At 40.7% G+C, this 15141-nt stretch overlaps 1 protein-coding gene across 1 annotated transcript in view; it reads right to left on the reverse strand.

Annotated features, from left to right (window-relative positions):
* Positions 1-15141, reverse strand: part of LOC139916869 (CD166 antigen homolog A-like) — a 33823-nt gene that overhangs the window by 9405 nt on the left and 9277 nt on the right. Inside the window, exons 2-6 of the mRNA XM_071905890.2 lie at positions 2413-2519; positions 1945-2161; positions 1719-1783; positions 1198-1285; positions 748-921 (exon numbers count right to left, since the gene is read on the reverse strand). Coding sequence (XP_071761991.1) covers positions 748-921; positions 1198-1285; positions 1719-1783; positions 1945-2161; positions 2413-2519 — 651 coding nt within the window. The remainder of the gene's footprint in view (positions 1-747; positions 922-1197; positions 1286-1718; positions 1784-1944; positions 2162-2412; positions 2520-15141) is intronic.

The raw sequence follows: 15141 nt of genomic DNA on the forward strand, positions 1-15141 counted from the left end.
ACATCAATTATCACCATAAAGATGCCCTCACTGTTGTCTGTCTTGGCTGGAGGCAAACATTTATTAGGAAACAAGCTAACTATGTAAATGTAGCCTGAAAATAAAACGGGCATCAATCTGCTTATTGATGAATCTTTATTGGCTAATGAGCAGATGAACAGTCTGCCAGTGTTAATGTTCACAGCATCTTTAAATTTAGTCTTAGTCTTTTGACAGAAATAGTTCTGTCACATTTTAGTCATGGCATATTGAATAAATTCAGTCAATTATTTACTGACTGAAATGGCCTGTGATGCTAGTCAACTAAAATAATGACATTACAGTCGCTGAAAATATGTCTCATTATTCAGTTCAACCTTAGAGTAGAAAACAATAGCACCACACTTTTAGTGAAGATGACATTTTCAACATTTAAACATTTTCCAATTTGTTTGCTGTACTGTTTCTCAACTGTACACTCCATCTTATAAAATGTCATTTTTTGTGAGGATAATGTCAGAAACATTACATTTAATCAGTCGAGTACAGTTAATAAAAAAACACCATGTGACCGTACCCTTCTTTAGCTCTAAATAGCTGTCTATACCAGAATTAAATAGCCTTTACCAAGCGGTCATTAATTTTGTGACGAGATTAACTCTGTAAGTCCACTGAGGACAGCCAGTATGCTAACAGCAGTTACAAGAAGTTGGAAAGTTTGACCAGTTAATGCAGTTAGCAGAGTTTGGTGACTGTGTGTGTACTTACAGGTGATAGTGAAGGTCACTGGAGAGGATGCCTGCTCTGCGCCCACAGTGTCCTGAGTGCCGCAGGTGAACTGGGCATCCGTGTCTTCCTTCCCAGCAGAGTACTCCAGCATGGAGGAGGTGGTCGAGAGGCCGGTATTAGGGTCAACCTGCACCGAGGCATGGATCAAAATCCCTAGAAAGAAAACAAACAACATTGACTGGTGCAGTATTACGGCAAAACATAACCCTAGTAAACAATGGTGTAACGACTAACGGAAAAAGACCAAAACACAGAGGGCAGGCTGCAATCCACAGCTGAAAAATAATGGAACGGGCCCAGTTAGAGAGGAGAAAGATAAGTCTGTAAAAAAAACGTGCGTGTGAAATCTACACGCAAATCGACCACACCCCTCCGATGTTCAGTTGTATTTCACTGGAAAATCATGCAACATGATGAAGACATACACACCTTTCCCATCAGCCACCAGAGGTTTCTTGTTCTTAAACCATGTGATATTTGCAGCTGGATTGGCATCTTGCGCACTGCAATTCCCCAGCTGTGGAGCAAATAATGAAACTTGAGAAAAATGGCAGTCCCCTGCACTCTACACAGGCTTAGAAATATTTTGAGAAAATAACCATTTTATGAGTTTAGAATAAATCTGAATCTTTTTAATTGACCAAATATCTGTGCAAATGAGGTCTTTTTAGTGCCTCTACAGCATTTGAGGACTCTAGTTTTCTACGCAATAGACCATGAAATGCCCAAAGCATTTCTAAAGCCTCTCAGATCCTTTGGGTCTTTTAATTGCAGTAGGGGGGATTCTGCTGTTTACTAATTCATGAGAATCACTTCAAAGAACTCATTACTCCAGTAACATGGTCTTTGGTATGCCTCAAGATACCTTAGCTCAAGTGAGGGATTTCCCTTGATGGTTTACTGCTTAAAATAATGTAGGTATAAGCAATGTTTATCATTAAAAATCCCACCTTAGTTAGTTTGCCAATCTCCAGTTCCTCAGCTTTTTCAGAAATCTCCAGCCCTGATGGAGCCTCTGCAACACATCAAAAACAGTGTGATTGAACAGTGCATTATTGTTACTGATTCAAATGCTGCATATTGCTCACGTCGTTGATCGCAACACTTAAACAAAATATCCCGAGCAATCACAAGAAGAAGTCTCGTATAGAATGGGAAGTTGTTACTTGTACTCACTGTGGATCAGCACATTAACTGGGTATTCTGATATGTCTGTACCAGCCACTATCATGCAGGTGAAAGTCTTCTGGTCGCTTAGTGTGGCAGCAGACAGCAGCAGGCTGGAGTTTTCGGCCATGCTCACACGGTGCTTGTATTCATCAGTGGCGGTGACAGTGGCATTCTGGTCTTTCTGCCTGACCAGTAGGTCTCCTGAAACTGCCTCTCCTTTGTCCTGGAGAGGAAGGTAGTTTGCACTTACATGTCTGTCACATATGGCATTGGCTCTTAGTTCAAACACAGTTCAAGCACATACAGTGGTTTGTTCTTAAGTATCTGTTCATGCAGTAACATATGGAGGAACAGATGCGTGGTCAATTGCACAGCATATGCACTCAGACTGGGCGTGGCTCAGACATGATAAGTGGGTGTCAGGCAGGCGTCAACATTTTGAATCCATTGACCTACATGAGGGAAATGACTTACATATTTCCATTTAGTGATGAAAAGGTCTTCTGGTTTTGCAGCTCCATTGTTGCACGGCACCTCGAGTGTTTCCCCATACAGACCGATAACAGTCTCCAAACCGCTCACTGAGAGAGACAAAGTGAAACCACAGTTTCAATTACTTTCCAGTGGGACTAATCTGGTCAGCTTAAACACAGCATGAAATTTTTTGACTGAAAAATCTATTTTTACTCTGAATGCTTTAAAGTTCTCTTTTCTGTACATGTTTGACTGACATTCATCAATACCTCTCAGCATCTGCCTAAACACACTAAGAAAAGCAGGTTTTAGAGACTATTGCCAATTATGCAGCTCCCTTTAAAAAAAAGCCCTCCCCTGCCCTAAATTTCATTCAAAACATTGCCATGGAGACAAAGTGCTTGAGAGGGGGATGGGAGGAGGTGGGTGCCAGCAGAAGTGTCTGAATGAGTTGGGATGAGGGGTTCTAGCCAGAGGGCCGCGGGGAAAAGAGGTTGCCATGGAGCAACTGAAAATAAGGTGTTGCTCAGTTTTCCATATCTAGAATTCACATTTCAGCCCTCTGGGAGCCCAGGCTGACGGTAAGGCATAAGTAGGTGAAAGGGAATGGTACAGTTAAGGAAATAACCAAACACAGCTTATCAAATGTCCAGTGGGAATGTGTGACAACAAAGCAGCGACCAACCATGGCTCTATCTATTAAATAAATGACAAAGATTTCCCTTGTATATACAGGGAAGTGCACAACGAGCAAGATGCTCAAATGTCCTGTGCACATTCAAACCTGAATTTGTGTGATTCTGTGCACACACAAAAGCAACAGCTTTACACAATAATGCCCCCATTGTGTCGCAACAACAACAATAATTGTACTTTCACTCCATGTTGTCTCATCAATTCTTAAAAGGGCAAAGATGAAGTTTTCATCAGACGGAAGCAAAGACGGGCGGTTTATTTATTTGTTTTCTGCGTGCCATAAATTTGAATCCTGTTTGAATGGAAGTAAATGCTTTTACTATGGTTACCATTGTTCACATTACACCAGAGTAGCAACTAGCACCCTGCATCTTGTGTGTGTACAATTGGATCTAATGCTGGGATGGGCAATTCTGGAGGTGCAGGGATCCAGAAATGTCTACTCACTACTTGGGGGCCGTTATGTGTCCCCCACCTAAACACACATGATTTACTTTTACCAATACTTTAACTAAATAATTATGAGCTTTTGTAATATATAACTTTAGTAAAGCTACAATATGCTACTTTTTGCCTTGAGTCAGTCAGCGAAGTCTATTGTTAGTCCCACCCTGCTATTGTTAATAACGCCCCAATACTTGTCATTCATCTTGAGGAGCTGTCTACTTTGAAGCATCATCTAGCCTGAGGCTGAGGTAATGAGCATCTGTAAAGCCACCACAGGCACTGAAGAAGCAGACGGAGGAATCAGGCAATCTGTAATAATAATAGATTTTGAACGGGTGTTGTCTGCTGCACGTTTAGCTTCACTGTACTTTCTTTTCTCATTGCTTTCTACCTTTGTTGTTGTTGCTATGACTTCCCTGCTAACCCTAACCCACCAAATAAAAAACTATTTGAGACAACACAAACACCACCGCATTTCACCTACAGAGATACAGTCCCTGCATTCAAATAAGGCTGTCAACATTTAATAGTGAAATTTAATTGTGTAATCGAACGCAATCTTGATGCAGGATCATCTCTGCCACTTGCCGACTATGATACAATTAAAAGTATGGAATGCATTTATTCCCCTTCACTTTAGTAGCCCATCATGGACTGTAACTTGCCTGAGTTTTTTTCTTCTTACATTATAGTGGATGAAAAGCTTATTTTCCATCAGTCGATGCATTGATCTGTCTCAGTAAGTGCTTTTTTTTTTTTTGTAAGAGTCAAAAGGATAAAAAGGTAACTCATTTTATTCCTTGACTTCAGAAGCATTCGCACATTCTCTTCTTTCTGTCCTTTGCATTGTTTTTCTAAAGTATTTCTCAAGTTTAGGCTACTTCTGATTAAGATGTTAGCTGGACGAGACTTGAGATTTGATTGTCATGCCATTGAACCGCAGTCTATGGGTCGTAATTGTAATGTAGGCGTACTGATCCAGGTAACGCTGTTTATTTACACTATGTGCAGCAGGTGGGCACATTGCTGGATTGTTAATTTGTGTCTGTATTTCACGGTGTCATACACCTCCAAATTTTGGCAATTGGGTGCACATCAGTTTGATCCAACTGAAAAGGTAATGCAGATTGCTGGCGTGAACACAGCATACTGATGTAGTCATCTTACTTCCTTGTTTTGGCTTTCTGATGTAAAGTTAATGAAACTGGCTCTCACGCCTGACTGAGCTTCAGCTAGACGTGCAGGTTTCTGGTCCAGGCAGAAGAGATTGCACAAGCTGGATGGAAAAGAAACTGAAGACACTGTAAATCTATTAGAGGAGGGAATTAATGAGCTCTCTGTGCAAAACAAGGCTACATTTTGAAGTGAAAACTATTGCCATAGATACGTGCTGTCCAAAATCGTGTTGATTTCCAACTCCATTTATTTTTGGAGTTATGTGGGGAAGCCACAAATAACAGGTCTGCCAGCCACATGTAGCTTATGAGCCACAAATTGTGTACCTGGGCTCATCGGTGCCAACGTACTCTAGTGGTCATGGAAACTTCCAAATGTTTTTCAGAATCTAGTTGGCAACTGTGGCCCAGGATGTGTTTTTCTCGCGTTGGACTCAAACTTCTCAAAACAGTCCTGCATAACCCGCCGAGCTGAATATTAGAATAGTTACAAAAATTTCCCCACCAATAACAAGAATCAGTTATATTCAGGTTACACTGCAAGCGCGGCCATGTTGGAAAGGTTATCATATTTCCTGTATAATTGACTCCTTACATATCAAATTCAAATAGGCATTTTGAATATTCAAATAAAGCTGTGTAAAGCCTCTCAGAGAACTTTGAAAGAGTCTGTATTAAGGAAAGACTTTATCTCCCCAGATTACACTGTTACACAATGAGAACTAATCGCAAATGTTGAGTTACAGAAGACAAAGCTCCTGCTGCTTACTGAGATAAGGTAATCCTTTGCAACAAAAGTAGGTGAACAGTGTGACATCACGTTGACAAACACATGCATGCACACGCACGCACGCAAAAAATAATCAGTTCCAACACTAGTCTATATGATGAGGGGGCAATGGAAAATAGTGATTGACAGTTTAAATAAAACTATTTCAAGAAGGACCACTGTATCACATCTACGCCATTACAAATTATTTTTTGACACTTCGGTCCTCTGAAACCTGAATAAGTTTGGCTCACCAGTTTTGAAATCATCTATACTTATCAAAGTCAAGTCCTCAAACTGGACGCGGAAAAAGAAAATTAGCTAATACTCTGGCGTTGGGAAATCAAATAAAAGACAGGCAAGTGACAGAGAGAGGAGGCAGCACCACAGGAGATACTTTCATGTTCCTGATTAAGGTGCCTCTATCCCCGAGAAGAGACAGTTGACGACAGCTCAGATATAAGCTCACCAGGGAAATCAGCTACCTCCCTCCACCACTCTCTATATCCCTGTTTTGCTACCTTACGCCCTCCCCCCTCTGTGTGTGTGTGTGCGTGTATGTGTGCGTGTGTGTGTGTGTGTGTGTGTGTGTGTGCGGGCGCACCACACCGCAAGATCCAAAAAAAAAAAAAAAAAGCCCAAACTTATTAAGTGCTGAAAATGAGGGTTGTGCAGTGAATGGTGATCCCATGGCGCATGTCCACAAAGACTCTATAGCAAATAGCCTAGCTTCAGAATTCAGTGGTGAGAGGGGCAGACAGAACCACTCCAGCTAGATCAATAATGCTTGAGAAAAGGCCAGACTCCAGTAGTGAACAGTGCTTGTCTAAGCAGCAAGAAATCAAAGAAAACCAAACTCTCAATGACATTATGCTTTTCGTCCCCATCTATCCTTGAATTATTTAACAAGAACTGAATTTTAATTAGCCATATCAAGCGCCTGAAATGAGCAGAGATCACTGATTTAATAAGCTCAATCTTTCATTATTTGCAGTCAAGAAAAATAGAAGAACTCCCAGCTGATGTGATACGGTGGTGTGGGTAGGTAGGGTGGAATTACATGAAATTGAGTGCTCTCCTAACAGTACTGCTGAGTCTACCACCCGGATCCCTAAAGGATATTTGCAGCTATTTGGCAATATGTGAGCTATATATGCCATTGTTTTGACAATGCTTCAAATCAATGTATGTTCTTGACTTGTACGTTATTGACTATGATAGACATATGACTGTATTCGAATGTCGCAATACCAGTTGTTGATAAGGAAGTGCTCCAGACCAGCTCGTTGAACAGGTTTTTTATGACACACACAGCCATATCATCTCTATCTCAGTCTGTATTTTTCTCTCTAGGGAAGGAGTGTAATCATCTCACTGATGGATAACTGACAGCAGACTTGCACAACATCCTTTTCACACAGGACTCTTTTGTTGCGTGCGCCATGCAGGCTATATCATGGGAGCACCATGCCAAACACAAGCGCTGTGTGCTCTACAATTTTGCTTTTTCCTGCCTGCTATAGTCTCCTGCCAGTGTGTGTATAGAACAACGCTAAAGGCATCAGCATTTTTTTTTTAATAAATGATCCTCTCTCTGTGGATTCTTATCTAGAAGTTACATGTGAAACTCTGTCATAAGTCTAGCACATTTATTAGTTTTATGATGGAACAGACTGTCTGATATTGTCTGACATTAATAAAACACTGAATTGATGCATAGCCATGCAGTGAAAAAATACTGGAATGGGAAATTAGTTTGAACAGTGGGGCAATTTATTTTCATACTTATGAAATGTTATCTTCTCTGCACAACATATAGGCCTCACTTTGCCAAGACATTTCTTTCAAGGCATCTTCGAGTTTCAAATTACTCTCACAACTTGGTGTTCACTAAACTAGACTGATGACTGTGCAAAACATTATCTTGATATAATTATAGTGACTAATTGCAAAAACAATGAATTGTAAAATATTTATAATGATCACAAAACTCTACACTGCATAAGTCTGCTGTGCTTGCATATATTGCTCCAAACGCCCTTTAAGTTAAATTGATAAATGAATGGGTTTTGAAACGGCAGAAATGGCTAAATTGGTACCATCCTCTGGTTAGGGTTTATAAAAGGTACACAACACTCAAAGAATTAACTCTGTGACAGTGAATAAAAATCTGCATCTTACAGTGAAAGCTTTGTACCGAAACTGTCAATGTGCAACTCCGCCGCTTCTCTCTGTGTGCAGATGGCATTCTACTCAAACCATGCGGACTTTATCAAGACAGATAACTCAATAATTAAACACCAACAGAGACAAGACAAGCCAAACAGGCAGGAAAACAAAAACTCACATTTTCATAGACTACACTGAGCAGAGCCACGCTTGTCAGGGCAACACAAGCCTGTATTCTGCAGAGGAGGAGGATGGATTCCAGATGGAAAATTATGTCGAGTGTATAACACAATGTATTGTTAGTGTGAGTCTATTAAGCACATTTGCTCTCCTACTTCAACCAGAGGCATGGAAGCGTTTTTTTCTCATAGCATATTCTGCACCAAAAAAAAAAGACAAAAGAGATGTTCATTTTCAAATCAGTCAAATAAAATCAATCAATAGAGGAGTAAAAAACAACTGAAAAACAGAAACTCTGCTGTCTATTCGGGAGGTTTTACAAAATAAAAGAATACAAAAGGCACAGAGGACAAAAAGCTAAAGAACCTTCCAGAGTGTTTTTCGCATATCTTCCCCTCACCTGACCAGTTTAATCTGCCCTCTCACTGGTATAAAAAGGAAAAAACGTCTAAAATTCCATGTTTTAGAGGGGAATATAGGCAAGCTGGCTCCCTCAGGCACAACTTCATTTGCTGCATCATGTGTGGTCAACAGCCACACCTACGGACGACGGCAGGCGGGAACGGGGCTAATACGCCGCCTGCAGTCCCACCTGTCGGGTTTCCATTGTTGCCTTGTGACTGAAATGCTGGCTCCATTTTCCCTGGTTTCAGACTTATCCTGAGGAGGCCTCAATACCTGTGTGGACTCGCTGCCTCGGGATCAGGTTTCTGCTTCTCTCACTCGTCAAGGATTGTGAAGAGACTCCAGGAAAAAAAAAAAAAAAAAAGAGGGGGGCTCAAGGAGTAGGAAGGATGAGTTTCACTTCAAGTGTTTTTTACGCCACTCATGTAATGAATAGCTGGTTTCCTGATGAAAAGTCTATATTTTGCTTTTGAATATTTAAAGGAAAATCCATCCTCTTACAGTGTTTCATATCATCAATCTGTGATGTTGAATACATTCCAGGAGTTATTTTGTGATGAAGTGTTGTGATTTACTTTTTTTAGTGTATCCACTTTGTCTCAAGCTGCCTCGTCTGCTTCCCCCTCAGTTAGTGATTCCCTACGTTTCCCAGAGTGCTTCTGACAACACCCAGAGAACGGATGTGAACGCTCTGCATTCAGCTGCGGGTTTTTACGTGTAAGTGGAGAGAGCGATTGTGATAGCCATAGCATAGTAAGCATATGTATCTCTGCCTGTTCATGTTTTAGATAGCTGGACATTTTTCAGCTCCATTGTATCTGCAATGGAAATATCTTCACATGGCATAATGTCATCTACGTTTGGCCAGTTATCCACAGGAATAAGAAAACTACACCACCAAATAACAAAACTGCCGCAGAAATACAAGGCCAATAGCTGTTTTTTAACAGCGTTAAAGTGTTTTAAGGTGGATTTTTCCTTTAACATCGAGCCTAAATCTAAAACGAACAGAGAGTAATATGAAGAGTGAAGGCACACCTCTATTTCCACTGAACCAAAAGCCAACAGCAGGTCAGGCAAACAAATTATCCAGCCTGCATTTGTGTGCAGGTGTCTGGTGTCACCAGCTCTTCCAACAGAGTCGTCCTCTTGCACATTCAGTGTTACAGAGAATAAAAGTATGCTCTGAATTTCTGCTTCATTATTCTCATTAACATTCAGGCTTTGAAGCTGGATAACATAGAGTACATAAAGACTTGGAGAATACAGAAAGACTTGTTTTTACCAACAGATTCAAGAAGTTACTTTACTTTGATTAGCAAATGAGTTTTGTATAAGATTTTACTTTGACTAAAAGGAAACCATTGCAAAACAATTTCAATAAGTAATGTTCAAGATTCTTTAAATTACTGCCGCTGACAGCACAATCAAAGGAGACAATATGACTTTGATTTAGCTGAAACTGTTAAATTAGAAATATTTGCAAGCTTCAACAAAGTGCATTGTTAGTAAAAAAAAAAAAGTACCTGGGGCGGAAATGTTTTTTTTTTGTACTGAAGTTAATGGAAGCATGAATAAATGCTCTTAGTTGAGTATTGAGAATATACTTTCAAATAGAGATTGGTTTATAAGAGTATATGTAAAGTGTGGAAGCAATAGCTAAATTTTTAAGCTTTACACTTATTACAGAATGTGGAAAAGGGTGTGAAAACAGTAGTCAGTATCTTGTATATGTCCTGGGACGCTGTGAGCAATATCAGAGAGTGATTTTGCTGCATTTTTCTCAGAGAGAGACAGACGGGAGGAGATAAAGCATATTACAAGGAAAGTGATTATCACTCTAAAATGACTTTCCATAAGGTTTCCTTGGAATTGATCTTGTGGCATGATCATTAGTCTTTCAAATGTTCACTGCTATACATTAGACCACATGAGCTCCCGTAAAACCCTCTTAAAAATGTCATAAATTGCATCAGCAGACGAGCTGCATGGGTGCAGGAACTGCTGTTAAAGCAGCGGCTTCTGAAGTGCACTCAGAAATCACTTCCATTATGTTGTGAATTATGCATTTGAGGGTGCAGGCCAGGCGACCCTCGGGGAGGAGTGGTGGTGGGATGCCTCTAGGTGGGCTTGGGGCGGATCATAGGAAAGCTCGCTATACATCCACCAACATCTCCCATTAACGGCCTGCCATTAAACCCAACGTTAGGCCATTAACAAAGCACGGCCATATTGCTTCCTTCTTATCCATTAACTCTTCCTAATGTGATTCCATGCCCCGCGTTTTGGCAATGACTTCATTCTGCTGCTTCCGCAAGAGCTGAGATTACCTCACCCTGGTCTATGGGTTATGTGTACGATAATATGGAAGTCCTTAAATATCCCTTTGAAAAACTACTTCACTGTCAGTGGCCGAGGCACTAGAAAGCTACTGGATATACATGTACTGACTATGTCTTCACTGTGTTTCCCACACATGACTCAAAACGACTCTATGACTCTGCAAATATTAAAGAAAAAACATAGCTTGCAAGCACATCACTTTTTCACAGGGCAAATTAGGAATATCAAATACTTTTTTAATAATAATTTTAAAAAGGAAAAGCTGGGCACTCTCGTCCTGAATCCCCTGCTGCATAGATAAACCTCATTTTAATTAGGATTGTGGCATTCGGAAATGATCGTACAATGCATTTTTGAGTTAAATTGCTTTCGAAAACAGGTCATCTGCAGGTTTTGACAGGTCATTTGGAGGTTTAATAATTCTTAAACTTTTTAATACCAATAGGAATTCATTCATTCAAACTTTATTTAATCCTTAGGGACACATTGAGGGAAAGACAATGGTGCTGAGGTAACAACAGATAGAACACAAAAATCAAAGAAAAATTAGCAGAATAAATAAATGAATCTACCTTTAAAATGCTTTGCAGTTCATTCCAAGTAAGAGGGGCACAGAATCGAAATGCAGTCTCTCCTCTGTCGGAGTTAACTTTGGGAATTTGAAGAACAAGCCAATCCTGGGATCAGGTTAGATAAGCTCCGACATGCCGGCCCAACAGTGTTGTGATATAGGATGGAAATTTGTTAAGAAAGGCTCTGGAGATGGAAAATGAATTCTTTTGAAATGTTTTATGTAAAGGGATGAAATGGAAAGCCGAGTCTGTGCAAGAACCAGTGACCTTCATTCATTTAGTGCAGCTTTAGCTTTATGTGCAAACTGAAAAAAACAAACGAACAAAAAAAAACAACTGCGCCCTCATCCATTGAGGTGAAACACTATTCAATACTCAAATAAAACGTAACAATGAAATGCTGCCTATTAAACCTTGCTTACGATTCTATTTCAAATGTTGTGTTTGTGTACAGGATATCAAGGCTGGAATCTATTAACTCTCAATTCAATCAATTCAAAATGGTCATGAGAAAAAACTCATTCTGCCTCAATTATTTCTGAATAATTTAAATATGACAGCATTCTCCTGCCAAGAGGGAACCTTCATACTTTAATGAATTAAAGGATCATATGAGTGTTATTGAGTTTGCCCCTCATCATCCCCATGCCTAACGATCGCTTTGCATCTACATGCAACAACTGTGGTTCCATCCACCGCCTTATCAGAGGCTTTCAACTGAAATCAACTCAACCTGTAGCTACCGTTGCCTCTAAAATGCTACTCAGACACTGCTGAGACTGCTGAGTATTTTTCAGCCCAATTTGATGTGTAACCCCAATGTTAAAAAAAAATAGAATTTTATCTGTAGCAGGTCTTAGGTCAAAGACTTTGCATGGGGGAGTCTTTCAAGGTAATGGCATTTATAATGGACACTTTCTTAGTTTTCCTGTTAGAATAACTCAAATGATAAAAACAACCGTTACAGGCAGAAACCCAGAAGTAAGCTGTGGGTGTGTAGGGGGTCGAGACTAAAAAAAGGCGGAGCCACGTGTGTCCTGCAAACTGTAGGGATCCCAGGGAGTCCAGCTGAACTCTGGTCCCATGGATGATGATAACGCATTTCTGATGGTTCCCTGGTGTTTTTTCTGGGTTTGAGGTTATAGATAAATACACAAAGGTTCTCAGAGGGTGGGACTTGCTGATAGGAAATTTTCTCTATTTTTCATGCCAATGTTATGTAAAATACAAACCGTTTTCGTTCCAATTATCACAAAAACACCCACACATAATCAAACCAATTAAGGCTTGAAAATACATTGAAACTCATGTTGTCATTCCTGATATAAAGAGCCCAGGCAATCAATTTGACAAAGAAATGTTTACAGTCTAATAAAATAAACATAAAGCCAGCAGGGGGTTAAAAGAAGTGCAGCAGATGGTGCGATACTCCAGATGGAGCCTTTAACACTGGATAACGTTTTCACCGATGAATATAGCGCTCTGCATATTACTGAAGAGTTTGAACTTCTGCTTTTAAGTCTATGGGCAAGTAATGAGTCCTTTGCCAATTTATCATAACATTTTATACTGACATACTTTTTTTTTACCTGTTCAGCAGTGTTATTAGGCAGCTTCAAAATGCTCCTGACACATTCAAAACAACATTCTTGACATCAAAGCGTTCCTCGTTTCACCAGGTCTCTTCAACAGGTATCACATCAGACAGGAGCTATCCATTTTTGCATATAGACCGTAAAATATCTGCCTCCCTTGCCTGAAGCAAAACCAAAACATACAAGCTAAGTAGAGCAGGACCAACTTCTAGGGTAAATGTCCATAATTTTCAATCAATCAATTTCATTATTAGCCTACGGGGGTTCTCAACACTATCCTCATAATAGGGCACTTCAAAAGCAAGCCAAGACCCAGAGAAACCTTCATACCCAGCATATTGCGTATGTGAACAGACAGAGGCCTTTGGGACAGTCAAGATAGGAAAATGAGAAACATCCGTAGACTAAAAGCACCTTTCTATGAGTGGCACATTTGATAAATTTGAAAACAAATTATTATTTGCAATAACAGCCCAGCTGGCGGATGAAGATTCTGCCTGTTTACCAAGCCGGTGTTATCTTTTTGTTCCTGTACCTGCCTCTCAGTCTCTACTAAAAGCATTCCCTATTCTGTGAAAGTGGCCCCGCCCCACCCTGCCCCACCCCGAACTCCCACAATAGAAAGGCTTTGAACATTTGCATCCCGTACGTCCTGGGGGTGGGGGGTGGGGGGGGTGGAGCACTTGTATTTACCATTACACTATCTGTATGACCAGCTTATGGTTGCAGGTGGTGCCTGAAGATACCAATCAAACCTGCTGCCACAACACACCTCTGTTGAGGGTAAATGGAGCCTTGTCTGCACAGCAGGCCAGGCAGCCAGCCCCCGCCCCGACTAGATGTGTGGAGAGAGGCGCGATTCACCCCAAGGCCCATCGCTTTTCTACATGGGTAAACAAAACAGCATCCAGGTATTGATCCTTAAGTGCTTCATTAGATGGTGTACGAAGCAGGGACTAATATTTCCCCCCCAACACAAAATGAATGATTAATGGGAGTTTGTACTTAGCATGGCCTAGAGTTTTATTATTATCTTGTTTTAATGCACAGTCCCTACTTTACTGTATCAATAATGTATGTCTTATTATGCTGTAAACAACAGACAAATATTAACAGGTAGATATTCTCATTTGTTCAGCATACGGCTTATGTTACTTTCATCCCTGGTAATTGCCGTAGCAGGACTGATGCTTTCACATTAGTTGAGCAAAGAGCGTAGTGTGCCGTTGTGCACTCATAATGACAGACCTGACCTTCTAACCCTTCACTGAGAAACAGAGCAGGCCCCGCTCCCCATTCCAATAAGCCCAACAGCCTGGTTGGTATTAAGAGGGCATGACGGCTTCAAATTGTGTCCTGCTTCAGCTCCTGACTCTGGGGGGGGGGTCCTAAAGCCTCTGAAGGCAAAACAGACCAGAGAGCTGTGGGAGGAATACATGGAATGCAGATAATACATACAAAGGATTATGTACCTGCATGCACATCAAATCTGCGTGGTTTCACATTTAATACCCACCGACCAACGTCTCCTTTGATGGGCTACTGTGAAAGGTTGGAGATTAACATACGCTGTCACACCACTGAGTCCTCCTACCACTTCAGTACTTTCAGATTTACGTGGTGGGATAACCCATAATATGATTTGGTTAAATGGTTATTACTAGTCTGAACTCCCCAACGGCACCAACTTGTGTATGATGAATTTGTGTACTCCATAAAGAAGAATGCAATCGCTTGCACAAAATGAATTCAGACGTCAAAAAAATATGAAACTGGGAATGAACTGTTTTATCTTTCGGTGAAACACCGTCGCTACTATGGGCCAGGGTGCGTTATCCCCCTTCAAAGAACAAGATAATAGATAAAACTGTCATAACACACCAAATGTATCCGTTTCTTCCTTTTCTTCTTTCTTTCTTTTATTGCTGTGGGTCGAGATAACCCATCTCAGTTCAAGTCATTCAGCATATGTCACCTTTGTTGTGGGTGCACAGTCCTTTAAGGCAAAACATTTTCATTAGTTACTACAAATGACTCAATGGCTATTACATTTTCGTCTGCCATCATGACATGAAGAGTGGCCATATATCAAGGTAAGTGCTTTTAACCATCTAGCCCGGCGCCACGCATCTTTCACTATCCACACATCCCCCCACCCTCTTTTCTGCCCTGTGTGGTTCATTCAAAACATGGTTCTTTTGAGCAGAAACCCTGCAGATCTACCTGATAGTGAGTTGTTCTGACTTCACCACTGACAGCGGGAACACGCCCAACTTCACAAAAACCTGTCAATAAGCTAAATTTGCACAGAAACATCTCTCCTCCACTGAAGGATGTTCAATAAATCTACAATGTGGGCTGAAGAGCTCTGGACTTAA

Source organism: Centroberyx gerrardi, chromosome 6, assembly GCF_048128805.1.
Source record: "Centroberyx gerrardi isolate f3 chromosome 6, fCenGer3.hap1.cur.20231027, whole genome shotgun sequence".
NCBI lineage: Eukaryota > Metazoa > Chordata > Actinopteri > Beryciformes > Berycidae > Centroberyx > Centroberyx gerrardi.